The following is a 27478-nucleotide window of genomic DNA, read 5'->3' as shown; positions in this document are numbered from 1 at the left end:
AACAGACGTCAGAGAGAGGAAGAGAGAACACTGAGGCAAAGTTGACAGGTTTTTATTTCTCATAAATAACACTGAACAAGCATCATAAAGCCATATTTCTCTCCATCTATACACTGTCAAATTCTCTGTATAACAAAATACAGTTTATGTGTAATGCACTTGATACAGATAGAGAAGTATTTCATAGCAGCAGACAAGACCTTGGACTCCCAGGACATGGGACTTTCTGTGTATTGCAGGTCTGGCTCGTGTGTCTATGAAATCTACTTCCCTCAGGAATCACTTGTTGCATAACTAGATCTACGTGGAGCCCACCAGTAAGATTTTTGTTTGTCCACATCCTTGAATAGAACCAGTCTCCCGTGGCAGGTACGAGGGTCTCTCCGACACACCTCCACCACTCAGCCGTGCAGCCTTGTACACTTCAGTCAATGATCCTGCAGAACTTCAACATCAAACCTTGTATGGAGAATCATTAGGACTGTGTGGTGAGAACTTTCTATCAAGGTCTGGTATAATACATCGACAACAAATCCATGAGACATGATTATACATTTATACAACTTTATAGAAGAAGATATGATGCTTTATAGTCACGTCAACTTATTATACGATTTAAGTGAGAAAATACACTGAAATATTGCAATACCGTGTTGATATTCAACACCAATGTATTAATTGAAAAAAAAAATGTTATGTGTGAATACAATACAATAATTAGATTTTTATACTTAAACATTAACAAAAGATTGATTATGTTCATCTTTGTGTTAATTAAAAAATTAAACTTCCTGCCGCCAGATGACAACAGTCGTTACCTCCTTCGTAATTAAAGAAAGAATAAAATCCTGCGAGATCCTGGTGAAGACTGAGGACGAGAGGATACAGAAAAACAAATAAAATAACTTGCAATATTTTGGTTGGATTTAAAAAAAGAAAAAAACAATCATGACTGTTAAAATTGTCTGAATATTTGCATGTTAATTGTTGATACAAAACCGATAAAGTTCTGTTGAATATTAATACAGTGTCTAGTTGTGTATAGAAATATTGTGATATTTAAATTCATCAATAATTTCTTACCCCTCTATTAATTAAAGGTTGCTTGAGTTGTAATACAGTAATTACACTGAGTGACTTCAGTCGTTACTTTGGCATTAATTATGAAAAATAATGAACTTTTTATAAACCTTCATGAAGCTTGTTTTAAGTTGACAAACATAAACCATCATAACTTCTTCTATAAAGTCCTATAAAAGTATTAGAATGTCTTTGAATGTGTTAATTATACATTTCAAGATAAAGTGTTAAATAATATTGACATTGTGTAATAACACAACCTTCCCAGAACACCTTTGTGCTTTTATTCAAAAATAAATTATCAAATAAACAACTTTTAACCCTTATCAAGCATTTTTGTCTCAATAATAATTCAAATGTGAAATAAATGATATTTGCCATAATAATGTGACTCTGATGTGATTGTTCATTGATATTGTTTATAAGCAGTGAATCTGACTCCACCTAATGTGGTTCTACATCATTATAATAGAAGAAGAATAGAACAATGATGCACTGATGGATCATTAAGGTTCCATATGACCTGATGCTTGAACACAAAATGAAAGGGACATTAAAGAACGTCTCCAAACATGTTCAAAGCTGCACAGAAGTCCACCAGCTTCACTGTGTGTCACTAACCCAGTCACAAATACACACATCTGAGGCAGCGGGAGGTCAAAGGTCACACACAAATGGACTTTTTGCTCATTTGGAGAAATAATCCAAGTAAATCCTCTCTGGTCAGGAGGTGGTCGTTGAAAGACTTTGGTCACATCGGGCTTGATCTACCAAACTGTTACTTAAAGACGACTAAACTTTCCTAAAGTCCAGCTTTGATGTCGCTCAGTTGTGACAGAAAATCATTCATTCACAGACTCACACATTCACACACTCACACCTGCGGACAATTTAGAGTTTTCAATCCACCTCTGTGTTTGGACTGTGGGAGGAAACCGGAGTGCCCGGAGTAAACCCACACAAACACGGGGAGAACAAACAAACAATAAATTCAGTAAAAAAAATCCATCTGGTCAAGAAAATCTTGCTGAGCTTGCAAAAAACAAAGATGAAACTGGACAGTTTTAGTTTGAGCAACACAAAAGTTCATGTCACTGAGTTCATCTGCGTCACTTCTTCTCTGGTCACATGGTCGGAACATTTGTTAGTAAATCACTGTCATCTGAATATTCAATGATGGAATTAAACAAATGATGAAACTTTTTTATTGAAATGTTTTTTATTTTGAACCATTTCATTATTTTTGCAAGAATTGAATTCAATCACTTGTATCTTGAAGGTTGAATTTGATTTGTGTTTTTTTTATTTGAATAAAAAGATTTTTCCAAAGTCAAATATTTTGGAATTCATAGTCTTTTAAATTCAATATAAATGTTGGTATAAAAGTGTCGCCAGAAAATGCTGTTGCTTTGAATCCACCATGATGTATTGACGCGCCAGTGATTCTACGACATCATGTGATCGTCTGAGCGTCGCATGATTGGCTGAGAGTTGAATCAAGTAGCTCAGGACTCTTTTGGTTAAAAGTCTCACTATTATACCAACATTTTTATATTGAAGTCAAAAGATCAGGAATTAAAAAAGGATTGTATTCAGAAAATTAATGATGGTCAATAGAATATCAAACTGTGTATATTTACCTTTTATTTAATCAATTTATTAAACCTTTCAACGTACAAATGATGATTCAAACTAACAAAGAAAAACTTGAATAAAAAAGTTGAAACAATGTTTAATTCAATCCTTCAATATTCTGATGACACTGATGCACTTCCATACAAACACTGCTTTGCTTCAGTTTCAAATGTAAAAGTCTTCATTGAAAAGAGTAAATCCGCCTCTATATGCATCTTTTCGTTGACATTATTGCTAAAGTGGCGAGGAAGGGGTCACTTCAACAACGTGAAGATTTGTCAACACAAATCAAGGAATGTGTTTGTGCAAACACTGGATCAAAGGTACAAAACACTGAAGGTCAAAAGAAGATGGTAGCCCTTAATATTCCTGGATCAGAGCGCGTCTGAGGAGCAGCGTAGCTAGAATTCATCTGCTAAAAAAAGTCCAGGATTATTATCACATTCACCGTTAAGTGTCCTTGTTTGATTGTCAGCTTCTCAGTTTCAGCTACGACCCAAAAACTCCTGCTTCTCACTCCTGCTCCGAGTACCGTGGCAAGAATCACACTCGTACCTTCAGGACCATCAACGTACGGCACTTACAGCTCTTATTTCTACACATCGTCTCCTGAGAGACTCAGTCAGAAAAGATTGACATCTCCAGAGGATTCTTCTTCCCAGGGTTTGAATCATTTTAACATGAATATACGTGTTTTTCTCTGGATTCAACTCAATATCTTCCTTTTTCTCTCAACTATTTGGAGCCAGTTGAACATATTTCTCCTGTATTAACGCTTTCTTCTCTCTTGATGTCTCTTGACTTGATCAAGTTTAAATTCTCAAGAACTTTCTTGAACACAATGTTCCTATAATTGAAGAAGACAAACTAGATTCATTGAACTGCAATCTTTCATGAAATACACTATTTTAAAATACCATGTTTGTCGAATCAATGGTGAGAAAACAACTTGTTGTTTCAAACAATAAACGAGGAGATGTTTCTAGAAATGTAAACCAAATCATCGAGTGAATTGTTCCACTTGAATATTTGACAAAGTCGAATCGATCAATGACATTAAAGTAGGTGAAAAGAGTGAAATCAAAGCTTCAAAAGAGTGATGGATGGATTCCTCTGGTTGAGGATCTGCTCGTCTCAGACAATATGACTCAGTAAGTTAGTTTCTGGTGAATTCAAGTGTGAGATGATTGTTTTCAAACCTGAACCCTCAGTAGGACCAAACACAAGCGTCTCTGTCGTAGATTACAATCACCATCTTTTCCAAGAAACTCAACTTTCTGTAAGAATCAAAAACACACGGTTCTGATTCTGGAAGTAAATCAGTGGCATCAGAAAATTGAATGTTTCGATTGAACATTTCAAATGTTGAAACTTTTATTTCTTTTTATTGACATTTTGTTGCGTTTTTAAAAGCATTGGATTGTTTTTCTTGAATCATTTATTTTGAAATGTGACCACTTTCAAAATAAAACATTTATAGACATAATCTTTGATGTTTTAATTCCAGTCATTCAAAAACAAAAAAACGTTTAAATCCAATAGTATTTAGAATCAAACGTATTCAGTTCATAATGAGACCAACGTTTTAAATTCAATTATTTACAAAAACAAATGGAACTTCTTAATATATTCATTATTTAATTCAATGATTGAAAATATTCCTTCAAGGCAACATTTGATGAAATCAATTCAAAGTATGAACTTTTGAAATGTTGAATCCTTCTATGTTCTGATGACACTGATGAACTTTCACACTGACCCACAAATCCATCCCAAAATCTGATGAACTCCAAAAGATCCTCATGAATCAGTGAAATGGTTGATATTTTCATCTTAAATCGAGCTCAAACGTTCAGTTGTTCATTGGATGAAGCAGAGTTTCATTTATAAATCACTGCATCTCAACAATTCAGTCTCGGATCAAACATGTTTGACTCTTTTGCTTCTTTGGATCTTTTCTACGCGTTGGATTGTTGTGAAGAAAAGTTTGCTTTCGTCCCTGAATGACATTCATCGAGACAAACCTTTGAACCTCAGCTGACTGATGACGACAGTAAAGATGTTGAGGTTCTTGACATCTCAGCTGGACTTCTGTGCTACTGAGGATCTCCACTCAAAAGTCCACAAACACACTCTGGGAAAGATCTTCTCTCCGGCTGATTTGGTGCAATGACACCTGTCAATCATCCTCCGTCAATGGAGTTTCTGCCGACATCACTAAGTGAGCTCGGAGAGCCTTTCAACTGGAATAATGATCTTCTAACGCTGAAGTCAGTTGTCGTATGAAAACGCTGCATTGGTTCGTCATTCATGGATGAAATGAAGGTCAATCCCTGGTTCTTCACAAGGATCCGATGCTCACGTTCATGTTGTTAGAGAGAAACGTTTAGTCAAACACTACATGACCTTGAGAGTCAAACGAGGTCAGACTTTTACCAAACCAGACAAACGTGACAAACCGTGGATGAAGTGAATCAGTGTCATCAGATTATTGATGGTGGAATTTAACTGTTATTGAAACGGTTTTTCTTTTATATACATTTTAGTTCAATTATTTATTGAAAGGTCGGATTTGTTTTTGTTTAAATATTGAAATCAAAGACTTGAAAATAAAAGGTTGATTTATCAGAATAAAAAATATTTTTATTAATTGTTTTAATTAGATCAAACTTTTTGAAGAAAAAATAAGCAGTGTTTTGAAAATATTCGAATGTGTTAAATAATTATTTAAAAAAAATCATTTGAAGTTTCTCTAAAAATACCAACATTTAAATCAAATAAATTAAAATATTCAACATTTGAAACGTTAAATTCAACCGTTTAATATTCCGACGGCACTGATATACTTCCATAGTTATATTTCAAAATAATATGGCCTTTTTAAAAAATATATTATCTGAGATACAAGTCGATTTTATTCTGAAGGATATAATGGTTAGTTTTATGCTCCTAAAAACCTCAGAGTCATGAAGTGTAAGATCATGAAAACTAACCTGAAACCTTCAACATCCCTTGTTTAGCAACATCTACTGTCCTGGTCGTAAAGAAAACTCCATGTTTCAACTGGTCTGGTCTCATCAAAGATAATCACCACCAGGTGAAGGACACGTCAGACTCCAGGTCTACGACCTCGACGCAGGTTTTAGGAGTCGAGGAGTCACACCACGTTGACGCAGTTCCCGGCGCTCGCTGCTGCCCTCTTGCTGCAGTAGGAGAAGTTGCTGTGATTGGTGGACGAGCCGTTCATGTGCGAGGACTTGAGCTCCATCTGACACGCGGCGATGGCGGCGTTGAGCTCGACCTGAGCGCGGTGAACCACGTAGAACATCAGGCCGATGCTGATGACGATCTGCAGGCAGAGACGCGTCAAATTATGCTGAACACACACTTTTTATTTGTACCGTTATCAAGATGTGGAACTGCTTCATTACACACCTGGACTTGGAATTACCTGCTCAATGAATTAAAAACATAAAAATCAAATCTATTAGGAGTGTGTATTGTCAAGAATCTGTTCATACAATACAACTATACGATATATATTCAGATACTGTGATAGTGTAGTAACAAGTATATACGTGTAGTATTGTCCAGTACTTGACCCTGGTGTTGTGATAGTGTAGTAACAGGTATATATGTGTAGTATTGTCCAGTACTTGACTCTGGTGTTGTGATAGTGTAGTAACAAGTATATATGTGTAGTATTGTCCAGTACTTGACTCTGGTGTTGTGATAGTGTAGTAACAGGTATATATGTGTAGTATTGTCCAGTACTTGACTCTGGTGTTGTGATAGTGTAGTAACAAGTATATATGTGTAGTATTGTCAGTACTTGACTCTGGTGTTGTGATAGTGTAGTAACAAGTATATGTGTAGTATTGTCCAATACTTGACTCTGGTGTTGTGATAGTGTAGTAACAAGTATATATGTGTAGTATTGTCCAGTACTTGACTCTGGTGTTGTGATAGTGTAGTAACAAGGATATATGTGTAGTATTGTCGAGTACTTGACTCTGGTGTTGTGATAATGTAGTAACAAGGATATATGTGTAGTATTGTCCAGTACTTGACTCTGGTGTTGTGATAGTGTAGTAACATTTGTGTAGTATTGTCCAGTACTTGACTCTGGTGTTGTGATAGTGTAGTAACAAGTATATGTGTAGTATTGTCCAGTACTTGACTCTGGTGTTGTGATAGTGTAGTAACATTTGTGTAGTATTGTCCAGTACTTGACTCTGGTGTTGTGATAGTGTAGTAACAAGTATATATGTGTAGTATTGTCAGTACTTGACTCTGGTGTTGTGATAGTGTAGTAACAAGTATATGTGTAGTATTGTCCAATACTTGACTCTGGTGTTGTGATAGTGTAGTAACAAGTATATATGTGTAGTATTGTCCAGTACTTGACTCTGGTGTTGTGATAGTGTAGTAACAAGTATATACGTGTAGTATTGTCCAGTACTTGACTCTGGTGTTGTGATAGTGTAGTAACAAGTATATATGTGTAGTATTGTCCAGTACTTGACTCTGGTGTTGTGATAGTGTAGTAACAAGTATATATGTGTAGTATTGTCCAGTACTTGACTCTGGTGATGTGATAGTGTAGTAACAAGGATATATGTGTAGTATTGTCGAGTACTTGACTCTGGTGTTGTGATAATGTACTAACAAGGATATATGTGTAGTATTGTCCAGTACTTGACTCTGGTGTTGTGATAGTGTAGTAACATTTGTGTAGTATTGTCCAGTACTTGACTCTGGTGTTGTGATAGTGTAGTAACAAGTATATGTGTAGTATTGTCCAGTACTTGACTCTGGTGTTGTGCTGCTGGACTCACTGTATCCTCTTTATTGTAAACTATATTTGATACACATTTTATTAAAACATAAACCATAAAAGAACTAGAGTTGAAACATGACATGTATAAAAACAGTGCTGATAAATATCCATATGGTATCATGAAAAAAAATCAACTGAATATTTCTTAAAGCTAAGCTTTTTTAAAGTATATGAAATAAAACATTTTTGGAGCAAAACACATGAATGTGTGAATAGAAAATCAGAATAGTGTGTATTTATTACTTCACCTAAATAAAATGGCTGAGCATTTCATAATGTGCCAGAAGATTCAAGTGGTTGAATTCAGTACGACTGAGGATGTATCAACTTTCACTGCCGCCAACTGTGACCTTTCACCCCGGTGACCCCGTCGCTCCTCACTGGCGTCTCTCAGTTTAAATAGACTTTGTGGATGTGTTGACAACTGAAGTGGGAATAGTTGACATTCCTGTTCACAGTCCTAAACACTTTCAGCAAATATCTCTGCTCCCATCGCTGGAGGAAGAAATGACTGTAACTTTACTGAGATACTAGAAAAATACTAAGTATTTTAGTGCCATCAGAATATCGAAGCATTATTCCAGTTCAATCATTTTTTTTATTTAAAAGTTGAATGTGTTTTTAAAATAATTTGATTAAAAAAAAATAGAGAAATAATTAAATAATTCAAAATAAAACATTTTTATTTAATTTTTTTCAAATCGACAAATATGACGAATCGTGTCTGAAGTAAATCAGTGTCATTGGAATATTGATGGTTGAATTTAACGTTTACTGAAATAGTATATATATGTATATTTGTGTATATATACATTTTTTTAATTAAATATAAAAGGTTGAAAATTGAAAGTTGATTTTTATACATAATCAAATTTAAAAAAGGTTATATTTATAAAATGTATAAAATAAAAAATATGAAATATTAAAATATCTGTGGAAATAATACATTTTAAGTTTTTATCTAGTTTTCAAAATGAGCGGAACGGAATATTAAATGGAGTCATAAAGTTTGATATTCTAATTCCAATGATTCATTTTCTAAACGTAATCATTTTCCAAACCTTTTTCCTTCAACATATAAATGTCGGTCTAATGGTGTCTCCAGACAATAGCAACAGAGTACCGAGCTACTGGATCCAATGTTCAGCCAATCATGCAGAAGCAGACGAACACGTGACGAAGTAGAATCACAACAGTATTGTCTGGTGAAACTATTTTAACAACACTTTTTGGATTTATTGGAATAATCTTTTTAAAAATCCATTAACGTGTTCTAGCTTCACCTGCAGGCTGAAGACAAAGTAGCCGCTGACGCTTTGCTCAGCAATGACGTCCTCCATCGTCCGAAGTGTGGTGCCCAGGTAGGAGTTGAGGAGCTGGGTGGGCAGGAGGCCCACTGAGGAGGCCACCAAGTAGTTTGGCAAGGACACATCTGTGATCTGAAATGTGGGAAAAGTCGTTTTAAACCACCTCAAAGCATATGAACCCTATTGAAGACAGTTAATAAAACATGAACAAGAGGAAACTTGGTTACACTATTTATATGTTAATCACAAAAACACCTTTTGGAAAACACACAAGTTTGAAATATGTTCCTTCAGTTCTTTATTGACCAGGAATCTCTACCAAGATCCAGAACAAACTCCAGTAACTTCCTCAGAGTTAGTTTCATTCTCTTTTTCCTTTGTGCTCGTCTTGAAGCATCGCTCTGACCTCAGGACGACAAGAAAACAATGTCATCAAGTTACTTCCTTAATGAAGATCTGTGCCGTGTCTCAAATCGTGCACTTCTTTACCGTACACTGTAAGACAGTGCACTTGCTTGTGCAGTGCTCAAATTTGGACGGGGGGGGGGTAGTACTGTCTCAAATCAAACTCTGTTACACTAACAGGAAATGACTCGACAGCTTCTTCTTCTACTACTTTTAACACCAATTGTAACCAGTCGTTGAAACTCCATCACAGACACTTTTTTTTTTAAACAAGTTATTAAGTTGTTGGATTTTATTATTATTATTGTCATTGTGTCGTTTTGTGGTAAAATGATTGTGTTTCCCAGAGACATTTATCGGTATCTGCTCCTAAGACGTAGCTTCAGTTTAGCTTCAGTTTAGCTTCATCTACGTCACTAAGATGGCTGCCGTTAAGGGTGGAAAGTGACCATCGATCTACACTAATTTTTCTGGCCGTTTGAGTGCTCGCTGCGCACGGCGGCAGCTATCGAATATTTTGGTAAATGAGTATTCTATCGAACATTTAAACATTTAAAAGTTGAATGTGTTTTTAAAAGAATTTGATTTAAAAAAAATAGTGAAATAATTAAATAATTCAAAATAATACATTTTTATTTTATTTTTTTCAAATCGACAAATGTGACGAATCGTGTCTGAAGTAAATCAGTGTCATTGGAATATTGATGGTTGAATTTAACGTTTACTGAAATAGTATATATATACATTTTTTTAAATTAAATAATTAAATATAAAAGGTTGAAAATTGAAAGTTGATTTTTATATATAATCAAATTTAAAAAAGGATATATTTATAAAATGTATAAAATTGAAATATAAATATATTATGCATATATACCTCAGGTATACCTAATATTATATAATAATATATAATATACCTATTATTTCTGGCCGTTTGAGTGCTCGCTGCGCACGGCGGCAGCTATCGAATATTTTGGTAAATGAGTATTCTATCGAACATTCCATCAATTTATCGAGTAACTGGATAAAACACACTTTTGCTTGATTAAAGCCCAACTATAAATATACGATATAAAACAAGACAAATCACTTAATAACAAAAAACTATTTGTTTCACGGTTTTGAAGGCACCATAAGTAAAGTGGGTTCTGAGTCAAGGTTGGTTTGATGTTAAAATGAATCCCCTATTTTCAACTGTGTAAATGATACCACAGCTTGATATATCTATATCGATATATATATATCGATATATCTATATCTCGATATAGATATATCGATATATATATCGATATATATAGATATTTATCTATATATATATATTCAAATATGGACTGTAACTTTACTGTGTACTGCATCATGTGCAAAATAAAAAAAAAATCCTCAAAACCGAGAAAACTGAAGGTGAAACGCAAGGTTTAGTAACTTGTAACCAAAATTATACACGTTTGTAGATTTTCACAAAAACGTTTCACTTCATATTGAATTTACAACTTCTTTTCTTTAACATATTTAGTTCACAACACAAATTGAAAACCAAGATAACTCAAAAGTAATAAGGAATTAAAAACTTTGCTATGACGATTTTTTTCGAGTCATTGAAATTTAAATATAAAATACATTTCAGAAAAATACAACAAACTTCTGTTCCTTCAATGAACTATGATCACCAGAGAACTTTTGTGTTACTTTTTTGTGAAAGAAAGGCTTCTCCAGTATGTAGGGTGTTTTTGTTTTTTTTACAGCTAAAGTCACATCTTAAGTACATGTAAAAGATTTGTTGTACGAGTAATCGAACAGAGATGCATAGAAAACACTGGAAGAAAAATATTCAACCCGTGTTCTTTTTTCCAGCTTCTATGATGTCATTTCTCAGCAAAAGAGTTCAACTGCACTGACAACACACCTGTAAAATATTAACTCACAATGCTCATGAAACTATGAATAGAAACCAAATATTTGCCGTTTATCACATAGCTAAGCAACCATCTACAGAGCACACCTTCTCTGTTTGGACAGCGAGTGACCAGTGAACTTTGGTCAGTGGTGGATCTGCTCCCCTATAATAACCAGACCTTTATATGGCTGGCTTGCTTATCTTAGAATGATGTGTTGAAATAAATATCACGTTGGATTTACCCTTGATCCCTTCATCAAATAATGACATAAGCTGATGTGGCAGCGAGAATGGGTGCAGTTGTGACCTTGGTACCAAATAAACATTGACAATGGCTGATAGCAGCTCCTTAGTCTCTCCCTCCAAGACACCAAACTGTCATCGTACCTCGGACGCCACTTTCCTCGCACATAGAAATCCTCAACAAGAACTCAGGTCCAGATTGCGGGCCAGAACAGCAGTGAAATCCTTCAAGATGGTTTTTGGAAGAAACCTTAAACCGCTTGTGAATCTGCGACAGAGATATAACAGCGACCTAACAGCGCTGTGCTTCAGAATGGATTGAGACGGACATGAAAACTTAAAGTATTCTACTTACTCACTTCTACACAAGTAAAATTAGATTCTTTAAACCAGATTATATTTCTATGAAGTGTATCTATCCATCTATTACTTCTTTAAGTAACTAAAAGTGTTAATTCAGATTCCTAACCTGACAAATGCGTTCTTGGTTCTGATTAGGTGTGTATTTGCAAGATTCTTGGGCAATGAAACATATATTGACACTGTAGTAACAAGGATATATGAGTAGTATTGTCCAGTACTCGTCTACAGACCACATGACTCTTGACGAAGCCGAAAATGCTTTCATTTGTTTTCAAACCAAAATATGTCCAAACATCAGCTTTAAAAGCTGCTGGAGTCACTGTATCCTCTCGTCCTCAGTCACGGGATTTCATTCTCCATTTAGCTGCGGAGGACGAAATGACAGCAGGGAGTTTTATTGCAACACAAAATGGGTTTAAAAAAAAAATTACCATAAATATTTGCTTATTACTTGTTAATTAAAAAGTTGAATTATTTTATAGATAGAACTTTATTGATCGCTCTGGAGGTCTCCTCCGGGAAATTGTTAATTTGACACTTTAATGAAAAATAAAGACTGATATAACTGTGATAAAGAATAAAATATAACCTGGAAGAAATAAAAAATATGGAGAGAAAGAACATTATTTTCCGACACCCTCGTTCTTACACCTCAGTAACATGAGCGCTGAAGGCTCTTCCTGCTGTGTCAGCTGTTCTCTCTCAGAAACACATGACATCACAACATGTACCGACGCAATCAAAACGCCTTCAGCTGATCCATGAGACGTGGAAGCAGATACGAGCTGCAGAGAAACGAGGGAAGCGCTCGCTCGTACGATCCTGGTGCGCCCAGAGGTGCTCGCAGAAGTGCAGTCATAATCTCAGATGCTTCAGGATTATCCACACGTTCCATTTAAAATTATTATATCAAATGGTTTGTCGGTTCAACTGTGTTTAATTAGTAGTTTGCTCATTAACTTCTAGACCTTCATGTGGAGAAATTCAACTCTAAGAATCAACGTAACAAGCTAATGTGGTCAAAATACACTGAAAAAACATTAATTAATCTCAAAACAAATTCTGGTAAACCACAGCTAAACCACTAGACATCTCATTTGATTGACAGAAAACATTTTCCGATGTAAGAATATATCGATGCACTTCAATATCGTGAATCGTGATATTTTATACTGTATCGATATTCAACAGCAGTGATTCAAGTGTCTTAAAATGTAAATAAATAAAACTATTCATTCATTATCCATAATTGATCATTTTTTTGTGACAGTTTAAATCATTAATAACATTTTTGTGTTTTAATTACACTTTCAACACCTAGATGTCATTACATCCTCTGCAGCTAAAGGAAGAAGAAAATCCCGCAAGATCCTAGCATTGACTGAGGACCAGAGGATACAGTGACTCCAGCAGCTTTTGAAGCTGATATTTGGACATATTTTGTTTTGAAAACAAATGAAAGCAGTGACCAGAGTCGAGTACTGAACAATACTACAATATATCCTTGTTACTACACTATCACAACACCAGAGTCAAGTACTGGACAATACTACAATATATCCTTGTTACTACACTATCACAACACCAGAGTCAAGTACTGGACAATACTACAATATATCCTTGTTACTACACTATCACAACACCAGAGTCAAGTACTGGACAATACTACAATATATCCTTGTTACTACACTATCACAACACCAGAGTCAAGTAGTGGACAATACTACACATGTATCCTTGTTACTACACTATCACAACACCGGAGTCAAGTACTGGACAATACTACACATATATCCTTGATACTACACTATCACAACACCAGAGTCAAGTACTGGACAATACTACAATATATCCTTGTTACTACACTATCACAACACCAGAGTCAAGTACTGGCCAATACTACACATATATCCTTGATACTACACTATCACAACACCAGAGTCAAGTACTGGCCAATACTACAATATATCCTTGTTACTACACTATCACAACACCAGAGTCAAGTACTGGCCAATACTACACATATATCCTTGATACTACACTATCACAACACCAGAGTCAAGTACTGGCCAATACTACACATATATACTGTACTTGTTACTACACTATCACAACACTAGAGTCAAGTGCTGTACAATACTACACATATATCCTTGATACTACACTGTCACAACACCAGAGTCCAGTACTCGACAATACTACAAATATATCCTTGTTACTATAGTATCACAATATGTTGTGTATCGTGATACGGATTGTATCATCAGGCTCTTAACAAAACACAACCCTTGTATGAAGTATTAACAGTAAAAATAGTCTTGTACTGGTTATATATCAATTCCTTGATAGAGCTTTGCACCATAAAATGTTGTGTGGGTTTTTTTTACGTAACATACCAAAACAGATTTAGAGGGAATTTAAATGTGCGCTCAAGCCTCAAGAGGACCGACTTTGCTTCTGCAGACATTGTATGGTTTTCTATTACCTGATGTGCTGCATCAACATCCACTTCAGCAGAAACACGCGAGGGTTCAGTGGAACCAGGCTCGCCCACAGAACATGCTCACGAGGGCACAGAAGAAAACATTAGGACCCACATGTTTGAAGGCAGGAAAAGAATCACCAAAAGAGCTGGCCGTGGTTTTATGCTGTGGTTAGTCTTCACTGTACTCATGAGTATCTATCAGTACAACAGTGAAGTAATTTTTTTTAATAATGTGATTTTGTTTTTATTTAATCATTAAATCCAATAATTTGTATATTGAAAGAAGGTTTTTTTTTATTTTTTTTTTAATAATTGTTATATTTTTTACATACACATAGGTTTGGATCATTAAATTCCAATAAATCCAAGAACAATTTTTCTAAAAACATTATTTTCATACCGTAGTCTTTTAAATTCAATATATAAATGTTGATACAATAGTGTCACCAGACAAAAACAAGAGTAATATTGTACGCAGACAATAAGATAACGGTTTAAATATATATATATATATATATATATATATATATATATATTTAATATTAAAAAAAAGAAGAAGAGACCTTTCAATATTCAAAGTATTTAAATCAATTATTAAATAAAAAACAATTCAACCTTTTCATATAGAAACTGAATTTACTGCTTTAAAAAATATAATTCAATGCTTTAAAGAGAAAAAAAAATTCGATATAGAAATTAAACATTTGGAACTTTAAATTAAACAATATCCTGATGGCACCAATATACTTCATTGACATATATACAAATATTTCTATCTTCTAGACAATATTAACGTAATCTTAGGTTACAACACCTTATCAGACCCGTCGAGACCTGGTTCCTTCACCTCCTGCCAACATCAGTCTACGTCAGCTCACTCCAAAAGATACAAGATAAATACTATCAAATTCACATAAAAGTGTTTAATATCGACTCCATTTATACTTCCACTTTACGTGTACATGTCTAGGGCTGTGTATTGGCAAGAATCTAGCGATACGATACGCATCACATGTGTGATGAGACGATATATTGTGACATATTTGATATCCAAGACTTTTTCTGGCTTTTACAAAAAATAACTGAGCAAATCATTTCTTTAATGTGTGTAAGAGTTTGTAGGAAAGTGCTTCTTAAAATATGAACACAAATATGTAACTTATATTAACAATGAAGTGCATTAACAAACAACCTGGAGCAACAAGTAATATCCAGTATCTGTCAATGTTTAATTTTTTAAAACTTTGAACTGGACTCTGGTGTATCCTTTCTTTTTTCACTCATGCTCCAATTTCACCGGTTTTTATAATTCTTTGACGCGGAGGAACGGACGAATGTTGCCAACTAGTGGCCGGAGGTTTAATTGCAGCACTCATATTAATAAATGCGGTGAAGAGTTGAGTGTTAATTGTAAAATAAAACGTCTAATGATCGTCTTTTATACACACTATTGAAATGTAAACCATAAAATAACCATAATTTAAATAAAATGTTACTTTTTTTTCAAAAGGTAATATATATATATATATATATATTTTAATATTAATACAGTACAATTGAATATGGATACAGTATTGAGAATACAAATATTGTGATACATCGCTGTACTGATCATTTGTTACACCCCTACATATGTATTCCAGTGCACATGTTAAAATGTAATGTGTGAAGAAATTCCTATATTCAACAGCGAGGAAATTCGTAGAATATATCATAGATTTTTGAACACAGTTCAGATAAAATAGCACGCATTGCACAAGTAATGTAATCTATAATATATATTACACACGCCTATATATACACACATACAATATGCATGATGTATAAATACTAAAATGTAAAACAAATGTACCTTCTTCATTCAGGAGACAAGTGTATTTATGTTATTTTTGTAATTTAAATCACTTTTTGCTTTTATTATTTATTATTTTTTCCACTTTTGGGTATCTTCATTTTTCAAGAATTTAGGTTGACTTTTTTCCCCCATACGTCTGCTTTAAAATGTCTATGTTTGGTTGAGCTTCAGGTAGGAGATACCTTGAAAACACCTTTAGGTCCCCGAAGCTCCACATCGTCCTGCTTTGATAGCGAGAATAAACAGAGTTCTTGTTAGAATGAGTGGTCAGAACACAGGACTGCAGCTTAAGGCTTCATCTATTTGTGGCTGGATAAGCGATGCATTATTCATGCCGTATATGAAGGTCAGTGCCTCGGGTCAAGAGTGTGTGCGGCTAAATGATAGTGAAGGTTACACAGGGGTCAGACCATGGCTCCCCAAACCACTAACTTCACCCACTTTATCTTGTTTATACGAGTAGATCAAGTCAACAGAAGGTAAGTAAGTAAGTAAGTAATTTTTATTTGTATTGCGTTTTTTCCAGACCAGGGTCACAAAGCGCTTAAACAATCAAAACAATACTCAATAAAATATATATATTTTAAAGGTCAAGATAAAACTGATAACATAACAGGAGTTCCAGAAAATCAAGGAAAAGCCTGAACAAATAAAAACATCTTAAGATGTTTCTTAAAGGTGGGGAAATCAAAGCTCTTACCATCTCCTGTTTGACTTGAGAAACGTATTGGAGCAAAAAAAAAAAAGGGAATTTCATTTGACCAAAACATCAAATGACAAGATAATCATTGAATTTATTTATTTATTATTATCGCTGACATTCAACTGCAGAAAGTCTCTCCTACACCTGCTCATGCTTTGAAGGGTATAAGATAAAGACTGAGACTTATATTGTTCAAAATAATAAGATGCAAAAACAGAATTCGATGGAAAGCTCAATGATTTTGTGGAAAATAGTAAAGGAGTAGCTAGATATGTAATAAAATATTGCAATGTTTTTCCACAATACTTCATCGATATTCAACAGCACAGTATTGATTTTTTAATTATTTAAAATGAACATGCAAACATTTATAGTTCATAGATGGCAGCAGTCATTAACTACTCCATAGCTATAGAAACAATATAATCCTGCGAGATTGAGGCGATGACTGAGATGAAACTTAAACCATATTCATACCAAGTAAGGGAGATTTCCAGAACTCCAGCCTGGTTAGAACATCTAGTGCATGATTGTTCTGCTCAAAGGATTTTGCCTTAAGGGATCTGCGTTGAAACTTGTTAAGTCACATCCTATCCATACCTTTACTCAACACAATGTTTCCTTAATTCTTTGTATCACTTTCTTGATTTAACTTCCTTTGACAAGCCATGAATTTATTCATTACTTTGTCTGTTTTAACAACGAATGTTTTACCTGACAGGTCTGTAGACTGCTGCTGTGACTATTATTTCAACATTCAGTTCCATTGATTGTGGGTCTGTAGAGGGAAGTCATCACTGAGCCCGTCTTGACACGTTTACATTCTTTCTTTCTTTCTTACATTAAGATATGAAGTTGCTCATCAATGGTTAATAAAAAATAAAATCTTGTCTCCTGGATATTTTCAAAACCAGTTTAGCAGTTCTGTCTAATCTGTAGATCTTTTATTCAGAAACATTGTTTGATTACAGTTGAAAATAGTTTGTTTATAGTTGAAAATTGTTTGTTTATAGTTGAAAATTGTTTGTTTATAGTTGAAAATTGTTTGTTTATAGTTGAAAATGGTTTGATTATAGTTGAAAATTGTTTGATTATAGTTGAAAATTGTTTGTTTATAGTTGAAAATAGTTTGTTTATAGTTGAAAATTGTTTGTTTATAGTTGAAAATTGTTTGTTTATAGTTGAAAATGGTTTGATTATAGTTGAAAATTGTTTGATTATAGTTGAAAATTGTTTGTTTATAGTTGAAAATTGTTTGATTATAGTTGAAAATTGTTTGTTTATAGTTGAAAATGGTTTGATTATAGTTGAAAATTGTTTGATTATAGTGGAAAATTGTTTGATTATAGTTGAAAATTGTTTGTTTATAGTTGAAAATGGTTTGTTTATAGTTGAAAATTGTTTATAGTTGAAAATTGTTTGTTTATAGTTGAAAATTGTTTGATTATAGTTGAAAATTGTTTGATTACAGTTGAAAATGGTTTGATTATAGTTGAAAATTGTTTGATTATAGTTGAAAATTGTTTATAGTTGAAAATTGTTTGATTATAGTTGAAAATTGTTTGTTTATAGTTGAAAATTGTTTGTTTATAGTTGAAAATTGTTTGATTATAGTTGAAAATGGTTTGATTACAGTTGAAAATTGTTTGATTATAGTTGAAAATGGTTTGATTATAGTTGAAAATTGTTTGATTTTAGTTGAAAATTGTTTGTTTATATTTGAAAATGGTTTGATTACAGTTGAAAATTGTTTGATTATAGTTGAAAATTGTTTGATTATAGTTGAAAATTGTTTGATTACAGATTAATACATTTTAAGATTGTACACATATGGCAAATGCAAATAGGTAAGTGTTGACTTGTGAAGAACAACTAGAGATTGAAAAAAAAAAACACCTCCTAATCCATGTTCACAGAACAAAGTATCCATCATCATGCAGAAAATACAAAAGAAACCTAGTAACTACTCTATAGATTTATCTCTAAGGTAATGTTTAAACAAGAGACATATATCACTAGTGCATTACAAGAATATTTTTAAAATGATAAAAAAAATGCTGGCAAGTGTCCCGGGTCTGGACAGTACGTCTGTATATGTTCTAGTCAAGGTCCATTTAAACTTATCTTGTTAGAGATAAAAAAAATGTTTTCAATGGATTAAACTCTTAAACCAAGTCCTAACTTTTTTTTATGGTACTATTCTGCAATATTAAAGGCTCTACTAAAGACCATCAATAAATCATGACTGTAAAGTGTTGTACGTGGAGCAAGACTGAGGAGCTTCATCCCCAGATGTCTTCATGTTTTTTAAGTATAATCACGGTGGAAAGGTTCACCGTCAGAAATACTAAAAAAAACGAAAGGGTTGTTCAACTTTTCAAATCTCCATCATGAGATATAATATTAGAAAAAAAAAACTTGTTGATACTAAAGATATGGGGTTAATATTTGCCGAGTCACAAACTAGCGATAGACGTTAATACAGAAATATTTTTAACTATACTAAAATGTAACATCACTTTATCAATTAAAATATCTATTTTTATTGCTTTCAAGTAACATTTTATGTATATTTTAATCATAGTTATTTCTTATAGTTTCATGTTTCCGCAGCTAAAGTGAATGAAATCCCGCAAGATCCCAGGCGATGACTGAGGACGAGAGGATACAGTAAGTCCAGCAGCTTTTGAAGCTGATGTTTGGACATATTTTGGTTTGAAAACAAATGAAAGCTGTTACGACTTCATCAAGAGTCATGTGGTCTGTAAATACTACAACACCAGAGTCAAGCACTCGACAATACTACACATATATCCTTCTTACTACAGTAACACAATATCATTTACGCTTATAATGTCATGTCATGTGAGTATTATCCTGATGTGGTTTGACAGTGACGCACGATGGAATGCAATTTCATAATCAACCTGAAATTCTGTTGATAATTATAGGGCTGCGCAGTATTTGTTGTATTTTAGATGTAGCGAAAGTGAGTTTGCCTGCGGTACAGTTAGACAGTACCGTATTGTCAATAGGGCTGGAACAAATAGTCAATATTGAATTGCTCATGTTAATTAAAATATATGTGCAGCTGCAACTTTGTAAATCAATGTTCAGTGATACTTTTACGCCCATCAACAAAAGCCAGACCTGTGTACTTTAGTGTCATTTATTTATATACTGTAAATCTGGAAAAAGTTGTTTGCTAACCTTTGCACTACTTTGCACTCCACAACTTTTTTTTTGTACCATTGTCGCCATTAACCTCTCAAAGCAACTTTATTTATGTACTATTGAATATTCTTTTAATCTGAGGTACTATCCATACTTCTGTTCTTATCTTCTGCACAATAAATGCTCTAAAATGCATTATATCCCTGTTTTTTTCATGTTGTTTAAAAGAAAATGAGCTTAGCTTTGCTAAGAGACTTCAAAGAAGCACTTTCTCTTTTTTTTCTTTAAATATACACCACAATGTAAAGTGTTCGCGGGAAGGGATTGGATTTACACCATGACATGAAGGTCATCCTGCCCGGCCCTCATTTATTACTGCACGTTGTAATTGCAGGTCAATAAACTTATCTTCACTGTCAGGAAGCTGTGGACTGAACTGGACATACTTGACTCTCCTGAGGAAATAGTCCTGGACCAGACCAGCATGGAGATGAAAGACAACATTGTCGTGATTCCCGAACATCAGAGCTTAGTTTTCCTTTCTTTCAAATCAAATGGAATGACAATAAAATCCTTGGAATAACAAAGTCAAACCGAGAGGTGTGTCGTACATGCGTTTATCACCTCGTAAAGATTAGGTCTAATGTCAGGACTTTGACCAGCCTGGACCTGCTAATGGTTCTGAAAACTAGGGTGACCATGCGTCCACGTTTTCACCTGGTCGTGTCCATTTTTCTTAGGTCCTGGGTTTGAGTTTGTCCAGCGTGTACTTTATCTTTGCATCACAGTATTTACTGTAAACTCACCTATACATATTGAATGTATCTCTGACGACCTTGTCTAGAGCCTAAATAGTTGCTTGAGCACATTGGATCTTTACAAGGTTATTTATTATGATGTTTCTGCAATAATCAGTACTTCTCTTTAGTTCAGATATTATGTATTGAGGTTTTGCATTAGCCATACTAACTACTAAGTCTATTCGTTTGTTTTCCAAGTCTCTCAGCTCCAATATTTTCTTATTTAAAACACATTGCAAACAAGCTTAAACTATAGACTCGTTTAATTCCCAATGTTGAGGCTTCAATCCAAGAGGGACGTTATGAAGGTATTTGGATGTTTTCAAGTGTCTTTTTGGACAAAGATGAAGACAAAGTTAACCTAGCTCCAGTCACTACATTAAAATGAACAAACATTTTTGTCTAGAACTCTAAAATGACTCTGAAAATAATCCCAACTCTTAGTAGACATGAAGGCGAATAGAAAGTGAGTGAAATAATACTTTAAGGTCACATTTTCAGATTCAACAATTGAAAGACTTTCTAAGAGTCCTGACTCCATGTGGTAGTCTCCCCTTATTGTTTTCGAATACAGTCTTGTAAAAAGTGTTTTAAGAGTTTCAGAGACTTACCGAAAATACTGCATTTTGGAGTCCAAAGGGTATTGGAGTGAGTCTTGCTAAGGCCACAACTTTAAGACCACTCCTTCCCTCCACCACTCGAATGACAGCACTGAGCTGTTCACTGTTCCCGACTTTGTTCACCACCCAGTCGGTCAGGAGTCTTTTGCACACCAGGTGGGCCACAAACGTTCCTATCAAAACGCCCACCATGACCAGGCCCATGCCCAGCACGAAGCCGTAGAGGTAGCCAGCCGCCACGTTCAGGACAATGTATCCCCATCCACACGGGAACGACACGCTGATCAACCCGACGATGAAGAGCAGAGCTCCGACAAAGCTGTCCAGGCTCTCCACCCAGATCAGGAGGTCTTTGAGGTACTGTCGCACCAGGGCGACCGAGGAGAAGCACACCGCCGTCAGGATACACGCCAGCAGGGCGCTCTTGAAGCAGAAGGTCGTGATGCAGCACGGGTGCCTGAAGTCGCCGCTGAAGGTCGTCGCTCCGGTGTCGACGCCGACTTCAGGGTCACCTTCCGGGCCCTTGACCCCCCTCTCGTCGAAGGCGCCGCATATCAGGATGTCGATCTTATCGGGCTCCTCCGAGGCCGACCTCTGCAGCCAGCGGTTCAGCTGGATCTCCGCCTTCCCTGCGCCCTGCTTCACCAGCTTCCACAACAACTGCAGGGACGAGGAGCCAGACATGGACATGCTGGTCTTTGGATGAGCTCAGAAGGACTGGAGGACAGAGAGTTGTCTTCAGTCGGTTCTGCTTAACTTAGGAGTGAGGAGAGGAAGAAGATAGAATCAGTCATTGTCAACAAAACTCACCAAACATCATTTTAACAACTATATGGTATGATAAGTTATACATTTATCCGTGAGTCCCACAAATAGTTTTTTTAATTGATTGATTTTCACACTGATTTTTCTGAATAAAAAGTCGGACGAGTCGGACCGTCCATGTTTTACTGAAAATTTCCATCAAATCCTAAAACATTTATTTAAATGTATCGATTAAAAAATACAACGTAACTATGCTTTATTCTTTCCATAACTGTATTTCTAAGAACGCATTGCGTGTTTGTTCAATTTGGGCAATTAATTTGCTTTTCTCGAAGTATATTTTTTTGAAATTTGACTTTAATTAATCGCCTAAAAATAAGTAACACTAACAGACTCAGGGACTCATTGTGCTATCAGGCTGTATAATTCTATTCTATGTTAATCTTTGTATGCTTTTCTTTGCGTCATTTATTTTTGATCCATGCTCTTATTTTAATCTATGTTCTTTATTTTGATTCATGTTCTTCCCAAAGGAGATCTCCAGAGGGATTAATAAAGTCTATCTCTCTATCCATCTATTCCATAACGACCTCTGTCGTTTCTTTGTTTAATGGCACCAAACTTTCTCAAATATTAAGCCAAGTTATGACATTTTGAAAGTAGGACTTAACGGAAAAATCCCACCTAAACTATTATCGAGTTAGTATTAAGAAGTTTAATAATAAATAAATAAGATTCTAATATCTATGGGGTCATTTTCGTCACGAAACGTGCTGTAAAAATGGAACAATCGCATGATATGTTGCACACATACCGAGTCAGCGCCATCGTTTAGCGTCCATCTTATTTATCTTGGATACGTTAACTGGGCCACATCCCACGCCAGTCGTTCAGAACCGCAGGTTTGCCGACGTCTTTGTTCGAATGTCGCCATATCCACGGAGGTCCACCCGCCCGACATGAGCTGACGAGCAGCTGTCAATCAAGCGCGTCTCGCGCCGTCCAGCATCCCTGGAGCTGCTGAAGCCCGCCATGAATCTCAGCCTCGGCTCGAGTCCACTTGACCCCGGTGTCGACCAGAACCAGAACCCGCCTCCTCGACGACTGACCTCCCGCTGCGGCGACTCTTGACAGGAACGACGATAGTTTCACTGTCGCGTCGCTGCCGTTGACGCTGTTTGTGTCCCAGAATGCCAAGTAACCCCGAACCACGTGACCGAGCAAGTGGCTCTTCTCGTCCAATCGGCGACACGCGGTAAATATCGCGAGATTACCGCGTTGGCCTCGCGTTTGTTTTGGTCGCTTGTTTATTTATAATGATGCCACATGGACAGATTCCACAACTGAAGCTTCGTTTCCCGAATAATAAATACACAGATAAATGGATAGATGTGGTCGTTTTTGTGATTATCTCTGGTAGAGTTCCAATGAAATTATGTTTTTGAAATTCCAATGAAACATGGAGTTTCAAATATTTGATTTAATAAATATACAAACATAAATAAATAAGAATACAAATGAATTACAACCAGTACAAATATATTGCATGTGTATAAACAACAAAATAATAATTTGGAACGATCTTCCTCTCTCGTTGTGTTTGATGATCTACTGACTCCTTCAAGAAACATCTTAAGACGTTTTTATTTGTTTAGGCTTTTCCTTGATTTCCTGGAACTCCTGTGTTTATCTTGACCTTTAAAGTATGTATTTTAGTGAGTATTGTTTTGATTGTTTAAGCGCTTTGCGACCCTGGTCTGGAAAAGCGCTTTATAAATACAAATTACTTACTTACTTATGTAAGGAAATTACATCTTGACTGTAATCAATCATCTAGATTTAACACACATTTCAAATAGCCGCTTGATTAACTGATAATCTTTCATATTTAATTCATATTAAATCATCATTGTCTTGCATTGCATTGCATCCATTTACTGCAACACAGGCCCAGGATGTGTCTTCGAACAAATTGCTGCCGTGACCCTTGGCGTGGTCTGGTGGTCAGAAGGCCTTTTCGATTCCGAGACGAACAGAGAAACCCACACACCAAACACTTACTTACATTCATTCATTTACAGTGTTTCATTTTGAAGCAGCTCTGGGTAGTTTTGTGTACTGTATTTTTCGGCTAAAATAACTTGTGATGAAACATCAACTTTAAACTAGTTGAATGACTCATATACCGTGACTTGAGGTGTTTTGTGTGATATTTATTTTCATTGTAAAAGTTCTTGGGGATGGTGTGAAACTTTGGTGCTCATGGGAAATGTGGTTTCCCGTCTAAACACTACCACTTTAGTCCACTGGCGTCGCTCTGCTTAAAACCGCATAGAGCTGCTTTAAAAAAAATCGTTTTTATTGAAAAAAAAACAACATTTTTGATTTTTCAAAATAAAGATTAAAACCCTCCCAAGAATATACCTTTATTTTAGCTTAATTTAAATATAAAATACAAATAAAAATATGTATAAGTGGCTTTCTTTATCTTTTTAATGTGAGGGAAATAATTTGTTTGGGATTCACTAAGATATATATTTTTTATTTTATACATCCTAGATTTATCATTTAGTCTCATTGAGGTTAAAACTCTTCTGCAAGAGAGACCTGGCCAAGATGGACAGCTACTATAGTATATTTTTACCATTATCATAAGAACGAGTGCGTTGTGGGGGTCTGATGATTAAATTGTGATGTTTTTTCCTTCCTGTGTTACATTATATTCTGTGTCAAACCAAAATAAGGGAGGGACAGTAGCAGTAAAGACTGTAACACAATCAGTGAAACTTAACCAAATAAACAAATAAACATTATTAAGATTAATTAAGTTTTAATCAATAAAAAGTAGCGGACAACACATTTATTTATTGAATAGCTCATGATGACTTATACTTTACAATGAATCGTTTACAATAATATTTTAAATGTTGAATTTTACAATTTATTCATGCCCTAAAAAGAAAACATTAAAAAAATAAAAAAATGTTTTATGTTTAAGTAAGTAAGTAATTTATATTTATATAGCGTTTTTCTAAAGCAGGGTCACAAAGCGCTTAAACAATCAATCAGGAAAAATCAGGGAAAAGCCTGCATGAATAAGAAGGTCTTAAGATGTTTCTTGAAGGAGTCAGTAGATCATCGAGTGCAAAGAGAGAGGAAGATCGTTCCAAAGCTTAGGAGCAACAGTCTGGAAGGATTTCTCTCCTCTGGTCCTGAACCGTGTGCGAGGAACCATAAGTAGATTCTGATCCAAAGACCTCAGAGCCCGAGCTGGGGTGTAAGTCTGGATCAGATCACTGATGGAAGGTCTGACCGTGAATAGATCTGAAAGTAAGAACCAGAATTTTAAAGTTGATCCTGAAAGAAACTGGCAGCCAGTGAAGAGTTTGAAAGGAGAAATGTGAGTTCTTCTACTAGAGCAGCTCAGAATTCTGGCTGCAGAGTTTTGTATGAACCGCAGGCGAGACACATCCTTCTTGTTTAGACATTAAAAATAAACTGTTACAATAGTCCAGACGAGAAGACACAAACGTATGGATTATAAGATGCAGATCATGCTGTGACAACATTTTCCTAAGTTTTTCTCAGTTGAAGGAAACCGTTTCTGGTCAGTTTTCTCCAGTGTTGAACAAGAGACATGTCTTTGTCAAATACAACACCCAGGTTTCTCAGGCTCAGTTTGACAGACTGACCTAAGTCACCCAAGTACTGACTCAACACTGGAACCTTATCATCAGGAGCAATCACAAGAGTTTCAGTTTTGTCCACATTTATGTTTTTTTAGAATTCAAATGTGTTATGAATTAATATTCTAAGTCTAATGGCACCAGTTGAGTTCACACAACATTTCATTTGTAATGTCTATCAATTTCGATGCTGTCCAGTAGATGGCGCTGTTATATAATTGTAGAACTAGGGACCCTGGATAAAATAAAATTAAAGGTTATTTTAAATAAAAATGTGCTGATAAAAACATGTATATGGGTAAACTTTATTTCGGTCACAAATGTCATCCATGATCTATAATTGAACGTGTATTTGAGAGTACACACTGTAGCGCATGGATTTGTGACATACTGCAGACGCCGTTAAATCCAGAAAATGTCTTTCACTTCCTCACATATTTGAAGAGTCGTCACTGAATCCGGCTCATTCACCAAAGTAATCATTCATTTTATGCGAAAAGAAGTTCTGATTAGAATTGAGGATGAAGTTCCATCAAACCCGTCACTAAGATCTTCATGATTTCATTGATTTTCTTTTTCTACTTCTGATTGAATCACTAGAAGGATAAAAAAAGCTCTCATTCTTTCTCTAACTGGAACTGGAAGATGAAGTATCTGGTATTTCCAACCATAAGCAACATACGTTGAACTTTTATAAATGTATGATGTGAAAAATAAACCTAAACATAAAGGAGGACATCCATTGTAGGAGCAGAGACGTTTCCCAGCCAGAGTGTGCTGTATTTCTTGTTTATTTTTCATTAATGGGTTGCATAAAACATTAATAGTAGTATTAAGAGGGAACAGTACAAGGAAAACTTAGACGTTTTAAATACACAATGGAATTTTGTATCTTGTTTTTTTTGTTTAATGTCATTGAGCGAAGGACTGAGGAACAATAATATGGAATTTGTTTGTGTTTGAATAAAAAATAAAGATACTTAAAGCACATGTTTTTGGGCCATAGGGTGGGTACATCATTTGTGTTTTTATTATTCAACCCTCAAGTCTTTTTTTCATCAAACCAATTTTTTTAATTGAATAAAAAATGAACAAATATATCTCCATAGAATAAACCTTAAATATACTATTCAGTTAAAAATGTTTAAGTAAGTACAACAATACCACACAAGCAGAAGCTATAATTCAAACCTATGAATATTCAAACCCTTTATTTCTGGAATAAAGTTTTTTTTATATACATAAAATTAAATTAAAAAGGATACATTAATTTAAGTTTTTAATCAATAATTCAGTATCTGAGATGTCAAGGGAAAACTGATGTGCAACAAGTGACGTTTCGGTGAATCAAGTTACCGAAAATAAGAGTATGCAACACCGGAAGTTGTCTTGTATACCCCAAAACGAGATCGCATCTCTGCTAAATGTTAAATTGTTGGTCTATATTGATGTTTTTATTGATCATGATAACATGTGTGTGTCGATTTCTTGGATTTGGATCCGTCTTAAGAACATTTTAACGTTGAAATACCGGAAGTTGTGATGTTCATTCCAGCAGGCTTGACGATTTCCCCCCCGCTCTCCTCACAGCACCAGCAGCCGCGAGAGAACAAACGTGTCGCA

The 27478-nt window shown here is 35.0% G+C and overlaps 1 protein-coding gene across 2 annotated transcripts; it reads right to left on the bottom strand.

Annotated features, from left to right (window-relative positions):
- Positions 1–36: 36 nt before the first annotated feature.
- tmem64 (transmembrane protein 64) lies at positions 37–23329 on the bottom strand. Of its 2 annotated transcripts, XR_015710729.1 has the most exons (5): positions 22984–23329; positions 21396–22160; positions 8839–8994; positions 5709–6064; positions 37–437 (listed from the first exon to the last, which is right to left on the bottom strand). XR_015710729.1 is itself a non-coding variant. In XM_087786254.1 (4 exons), the coding sequence occupies exons 2-4, from the start codon at positions 22092–22094 to the stop codon at positions 5873–5875; spliced, it is 1047 nt and encodes a 348-aa protein (XP_087642380.1). In that variant the 5' UTR covers positions 22095–22160; positions 22984–23329; the 3' UTR covers positions 37–5872. The 2 variants fall into 2 exon arrangements, 1 of the variants encoding a protein (XP_087642380.1); XM_087786254.1 differs by having other exon boundaries at positions 37–6064.
- Between the last annotated feature and the right edge of the window lie 4149 nt (positions 23330–27478).

This window comes from Callionymus lyra, chromosome 3 (assembly GCF_982586985.1).
Source record: "Callionymus lyra chromosome 3, fCalLyr1.hap1.1, whole genome shotgun sequence".
Lineage (NCBI taxonomy): Eukaryota > Metazoa > Chordata > Actinopteri > Syngnathiformes > Callionymidae > Callionymus > Callionymus lyra.
The sequence above is the reverse complement of the archived record's forward strand: the minus strand, read 5'-3'. Positions and strand labels throughout refer to the sequence as shown.